This window comes from Papilio machaon, chromosome 14 (assembly GCF_912999745.1).
Source record: "Papilio machaon chromosome 14, ilPapMach1.1, whole genome shotgun sequence".
NCBI classification, from domain to species: domain Eukaryota; kingdom Metazoa; phylum Arthropoda; class Insecta; order Lepidoptera; family Papilionidae; genus Papilio; species Papilio machaon.
The window spans coordinates 6119153-6126094 of NC_059999.1; the positions used below are offsets into that span (position 1 = coordinate 6119153).

General features: G+C 30.9%; 2 protein-coding genes across 2 annotated transcripts; one reads left to right on the plus strand and one right to left on the minus strand.

The window, feature by feature from the left end:
• Positions 1-80: 80 nt before the first annotated feature.
• On the minus strand, positions 81-2942 carry LOC106708419 (DNA repair protein Rev1). Its single transcript, XM_045680876.1, has one exon. The coding sequence runs from the start codon at positions 2868-2870 to the stop codon at positions 135-137; it is 2736 nt and encodes a 911-aa protein (XP_045536832.1). The 5' UTR covers positions 2871-2942; the 3' UTR covers positions 81-134.
• A 344-nt stretch (positions 2943-3286) lies between these two features.
• Positions 3287-4050, plus strand: LOC106708423. Its single transcript, XM_014499924.2, has one exon. It carries the CDS (start codon positions 3337-3339, stop codon positions 3877-3879), a length of 543 nt encoding a protein of 180 aa, XP_014355410.1. The 5' UTR covers positions 3287-3336; the 3' UTR covers positions 3880-4050.
• The last annotated feature ends 2892 nt before the right edge of the window (positions 4051-6942 follow it).

The following is a 6942-nucleotide window of genomic DNA, read 5'->3' on the forward strand; positions in this document are numbered from 1 at the left end:
TTAATGTATGTACCTAATTATTGTATATGTTCATAACTTTAATAGAAACAATTTTGGAATAAATGAGTGTAAAAAAATTACTATATCTTTTTATTATATTGTTTGTGTCCATTACTACCTATTTTGATTGTTTATCAGTTATTTATCCATAGTTTATTTCCATAAACAGCAATCATAGAATTTTGAACATCCTCTAAAACATAATTGTAAACTTCTATCCAAATGTCCATGTCTATTTCATGTGTCCTCCGTTTCAAGAAGTTCATCAGTATATAAACTTTGTCAATATCTTTTTTAGCAACTAATTTACTCAAATAACTAGCAATCATTCTAGTGTCACACAGTTTTGGTGATTGTCCACTATCCAACCATGCCCTTAAAAGTTCTCGTACTTTTTCCCAGGAGAGGCTCAATAATCCATCTTGGTTTGAGTCAGAGCTTTTTGGTGTTTCCTCCTTTATTATTTCCGGGACTGTTTGAGCTGGTAACTCTTCTTTCACTTGTATTTCTCCACCAAGAAATTTGTCCATACTACTTTTGGCATTCATTAGGCTATATTTTAGAGATTTTGGAGGTCTTCCTCTCCTTTTTACTGGTGAGGATTTAAGTTCATGTTTAGGAGATTTATTAATATGAGAGGATGTATTTTTCTTTTTCGGAGTAATAGAATACTTTGTGTTATCTTCAACTTTAATCTGATTTTTAACATCACAGCTTGTTCCTACATCATTTTCAACTTTTGGAGTCCAGTTGCTGCCAGGTACATTTTTATTTTTATTCAAAAATTTACTTATACCACTATTGTTTGGCTTTGACATAACTTGTTCTAATTTAGATATTTGAATTCCTATACCTCTCAATTCTTTTGGATCTAATTTTTGTTTTTTGCACAGAGAAATAACTTCCTTGGTTATTATTTCAATATCATTAGTGGCATTTGTTAAGTTACTAGATTTATTAAGAACATTGCAAAATCCATGGCCCATGAATTTTGCAGTCTCAACAGGTGCTTCCTCTGCTCTGACCATTAATTTAAGTGTAATACATTTACCTAAAACTTTAAACTGTTGCATTCTGGAGTGTACTTCTGCAGATAATTGTTTTAAAAAGTGAAAGCATTGATCATTTGTTTCAAATCTTATCCCATAATTTACCTCTGCTGATACTGATTTCCTAATTGTGTGGAATGTCAATGGATTTGGATCGCGACCACGACATTGATCAAAAAGCTGTGCCCCTGTTTTATTACCCAGATGTCTCTGGAGTAGGCCTAATGTAAGTGTTTGTAAGGATCCACAAGTTTGATGACCTAAAGACTCCAACTTTTGGGATGTCTGCCTACCGACCCCAGGTAAATCTTTGAGGCTAATACTAAACATGAAGTCTTCAACTAAATCTGAAGTAAGGAAAAACTGCCCATCTGGTTTAGCTCGTTTTGTGGCAAGTCTTGATTGCAATCGATTGCTGCCAAATCCTGTTGAACATGGACACCCAGTTTTGTCTTTTATTTCTTGTCTTAATGCTGTTGCAAAATCTTGAACACTAACTTTTAAATCTTTTAGCAGCTCGGTACAGTCAACATACATTTCATCACAAGATACAGCCTCTATATCAAGTGTGTACTGGGCTATTGTGTTATACAAGGTGTATGCTACTTCCTTGTACCCTTCAAAATCATAAGGTATGGTTTGCAGATTAGGACACAATTTTAAGGCAGGTCCCATAAACATACCATTTTTAATGCCTTTTGCTCTTGCTTCATATGAACATGATGCTATTTCACTTAAAGATCCATATTCATTATCTTCATCACCAACATTATCCACTCTACTTTCAATGAAAATTTCATCTTCAGTTTTGCCCGTCACTTTGCCTAATTTCTTAGCTTGTTTTTGCTTATATAAGTTAAATTCAGTATTTCTATCTACCCCTTCTCTTTTTGTTTGAGGCTTTGATCCTTTGGAATGCGTAACCGCAACAGGTTTCCCTCGTAACTCTGGTCTTTTGCGTAATCCAACAGATACAAAAAAACAGTCCATGTCTATGTGCATAATAACTTTGCCATTATCAAAACTGGTATCTGCATGAAGTGAAGTGTGGCTTGAAGAAAGAATATTATTTTTAAGTGCAGTGCGGGCAGGAAAAGAAAAATCACTTGAATCTCTTAAATCATTAACATGCTGTTTAAAGAAAGCCCCCAATTGAGATATGTGATGAAGTCTTGAATTATTATAAAATTCTGATATAAAATTAGGATCAACTGCTGTTTTCGCTAAACAGTCATTTCTATTAACTTTATTTAAAACAGGTTTTGTGTCTGTAGTGGAAACATTAGAAGATTTACCCATTTCATTGAGTCCTTTATCAGAATCATAGGTTAAATTCTGTTCGATGTTTTCCCTTTCATCCTTTAAGTGGCTTTCGTCAGTTTTAATCTTTGTTGCAATTAATTTGTTAAAGTTTAATTGAGGTTGAGTTCTGGAGTTTTTGTACAATAAATATTTTCTATAGTCTAATAAGCTGTTCGCAGCAATACTCTCGGTTATCCATTCAGGTTTAACAACTTTGGAAAGGGACATATTCTTAACTTTAGTATCGGGTAAATTAGAAGCAATTATGTAGTCATTACTTCGTTGATAAGTGTGATATACACCACCATGTTGAGCCATAAGTTCTTTTAATTCATCAGCAGATGGTTTTGTAAACCCATTTACGTAAATTGATACACCATTAAATATATTAGATAATCGAGTTACTTCTTTCCCAACACAACTAGAAAATTGGGCTTCCAGTTTTGCGATTTTAACTTGCATATAACCTCCACCATCTTCAAATCCATTTTCGGGAAAATTTTCATCCCGTCGGCGCATATTGTTAAAACTAAAAGAAGAGACCTTATTTTCACGTCCTGTTTGGTTTTGGTTGTTTTGCCAATTTCAGTTTCCCACCAAATAAAGTGAAAGTTGAAACGTCAAAGAGTAGATATTATAGACGTGGTACAGCACAATATGAAAAGTTAAAATCACTCATTTTAACAGATTTGAGTTTTCAACTCTGAAAAAGTGCGTTTTGATAACTTTTATGATTTTCATATAAATTATAGCATAACCTAATAGTCGTTCATTTTTGTGCTGAGTTCACACCTAAGAAAAAAATTTTCAGTCCAAAAATACCTATGGACTTAACGCTTACAACGCTCTGTAACATATGTACTCTGTAGCCACTAACAACTACTTCGATTCGTGTCAATGTCAGTTGTCAAATTCAATTTTTCCATTCAAAAAGTCGTTGGAGTTTGTTTGAAAAGTTAATAACTTCTTATAACTTTTAAATAAAATGTCTTCAGATAATGAAGACGCAATAGTTGCACCATGGGTGGGATTTTTATCAAGTAAAAATGTGTTAACAGTTGTTGTTATTTCAACCAACATAGAAATTATAGAGAGAATTGCTGAAGCACTTATAGATGTACATTCAAAAGGTACATATAAATGGAAGCTTATAACTCTACGTTCCTTCGATTTAGAAAAACTCGTCGAAGTATCGAATTTAACAGGAAAAATGGGAATGGACTTTGTTATTTTAGCTATGGATACAAATATATTGTTTTGCTTGGAATGGACTAAGAATGCATTGAGTCAGGTTGATCCTGATCTTAGAGCTCGTCGTGTTGTGTTGGTGAATGCCGGTGGTGCACCTGTAAATGCAATGGCAGTCAGTGCAAGTGATTTAATAGCATTTTCCACAGAGGAAAACTTGGACATGTTAAGTGCCAATGTGTTTGTGCGACATGAAGCTACAACATTAGCTCAAAGACTTTTAAGGTATATAGAAGTATCCGTTGGTGTCGATACAGGTGTTCCAAATTTAAATATTTGATACATGTTATTTTATAAGCAAAAGTTTCATTTGCATCACATTTAACTCTGTTTTTTGTAATTTGTCACCGAATAAAAAATTACCAGAAAGTAGGTACACTGATTACGATTCAATGAACTACATTCCAACCTCGATAAGCAAGAAACCTCTATAAGCGAGTTACTGTACACTCCCAACAGAAAACCTTCATAAGCAAGAACTATACTACCACATAAGTAACTGACAAGAGAGATATGCAAATGAGAAACAAATTGCAGTCCCTTGGACCCTTGTTTGTCTAGATTTTAATGTAAATAAAGACTATACATATAATGTCAATAAAAGTAAAATACCAATTAATATTATCATTTATTATACTTCAATTGTACTACAAAATAATAGGAAGATTTCTACAGTTACAATTATATATTACATAAATAATGAAACAATTACAGCAGTCCCTCACAAAGCTTTCTCACAGGCGTCTCCAATAACAGTTATATTCATGAAAAGAGTTATTCAACTTTGTTACTTCAACATAAAATCAGTATGGTGAAAGAACCTTAACTCTAAATAAAATACTGCTCAGTAATAATTTGTATAAATATAAATAACACAACCTTATGACATCTGATTGAATACAAAATTGAGTTATGTAAAAAAATCATTCAGTATTCATTAAACACTATGAATATTTGCATTATTATGAAACTTGAACAACAACACCAATAACCCGTTAGTATCAACCTCGTCAACGACGCCGGCGCACCCCACGTCTCCCGCCCCAGGACGCGCCATAAGAGCGATGGGCCGTTCACCCTGATAAAGGGCCCCCAGTGGGCTCGAAACTATTCGGTGCCGACACTGGACATATTTACGTGAGTGTTTTAGCCGTTCCAATATTAGTTAATTATTATGTTTTGCAATAAATGGTCTGATAAATGCTAAATTTTAAAGAAGGATACAACCAAGAAATCTATGAATTTTAAACTTCTGTACAAGAAATTTAAACGGGTAAACTTTTTATAAGGCTATTAATGCTCTATCCATAGTGTAAAATGATTGAATAAACATTGAGTTGCACTACTGTCATACGATTAGGTTGTAGTCTAAAATATAACAAATATAATATAATAATTGCCGAAATCTTACATTAAACGTCACAATGGTGACTTCAATAAAAATAAACGTATACGAAAAAATGTTTAATATTAGGCAATATCACAACTAAACCGTCCGGTACTATTTCGGACCGATATAAAGTACACAATGCATCTGTTATTGCGCATATAACCCAAAACAGGTGACATCAGAACTTGTCATACAATGTTCATATAATTAATAACTAAAACCATTGCTCTAAGTTTTACTATAAGTTCCCATTGCTGGATCATCTGTATAAAAAGATCTTTAATTTTTTTTTTTCAAAGAATAAAGAAATGACAAAATCTTTTAGCAGTTATAACTCATGGAAATTAATTGAACTAAAAATTGAAGAGAACCAAATAATGAATATATTAAGGAAACAAACAAAATTACTACTATAGTAATTACTATTCATGAGAACATGAAAAGATTATTGTTATATATGTTTCATATTGCATATTAAATAAAATTGTTTCTTTGCTAATTTAATTAAATGCAAAAATCCTTTAAACCTCCTTTTTTTGGGTTATATAATTCGTAAAAACTATTAAAAAAAATCAACCTAATATTGCCTATTGCAATTAAGTTTATAGTCCGTAATCATAACATTTTGTTAAAAAAAAAAAAAAAAACAGGAAAAAATCTATAGTGTAATTTGTGCAAACATAGAAAATACTATATAAAATAAACTGCAATAATGTTTAATAAAATAAATCAAATAAATAATGCAGTATGTTTTTACACATCTTTAATAAATATTTTTTTTTTATAAAAAAATCTTTAAACCACTATAAAATTTTATAATTTTCTTAAATTGTAGGTTTATTAAACAATATTGCAATAAATTTATAAATGATACGGAAATTGTGAGAAAATTAACAGAAAAAAATATATAACAAAAACATAGATTATAAAATAATTGTCATGTTTTCTTTTTGCAAATCATTTGAATAAATATGTCAAGGATAAAAAGAATTTATGGTGGAATATACTAAAAGATGTAGGATAGGCCCATTATAACTATTTCTATGGTTTTACACTATTTATTTTTGATTTAATATGAAAATTACAAGATTATCTACTCTCTGATAAATATTATCAATATTTTTTTTTGTGTTATTGATAGTCAAAGAGTCACTTTAGCAAATTCACTCATAAATGCAAAATTTCATTGGCCCAATAGAATTTAAATGATTCAAAAACTCTAACGTAATTAATTACTAATTAATCAAATTAAATTCTTGAATAATACAAGTGTATTTCAAAAGATATTTGAAATTAAATTTTGTAATACATGTAATGTATGGCGGACATATTTTAAATGTTTGATTGTTACATATAACTTTTTTAACTTACTTTATATACTTATAATAAAGCAGTACATTTGAATGAACAATCTCTATTTTGATTGAGTTTGTATTACGTAACTAATATAAAATGGAGGTTCAAATTGTACCTTTATAACCAAGTTAAAATAACAGGATTACAATCATAGTTAACTAACAAATCAACAACGAAGTTGTATGATTTATATAAGAAATTAAACAACATAAATTCTTAATACGATCAATTTTAAATGAATTTCTTTATCTCATATTGAAAAATCAAGTCAATTGTAAATCTGTGCAAAAATTTATTTAACACATTCAGTGCCACTCATTCTGCAAGTTCACTTTACTATTTGATCATAGTAGCATTGAAAGTGTTAAGTCCAGTCGAGTGTTAGATAGAACAGTTTAACTAACTACTCACGTACATAGCTTATTACTAAGTTCCTGTACTGAAAGATATAGTTAAAAAACATCCCATTAACACTTTCACAGTCCATATAAAAATGGCAATATATGATCCAAATGTGGTTTAATGTTGATTAGACTACTTGGTAATACACCAACTTATAGAAAGCGACCGTGACCCCACTGCGGGGGCATGGCATGA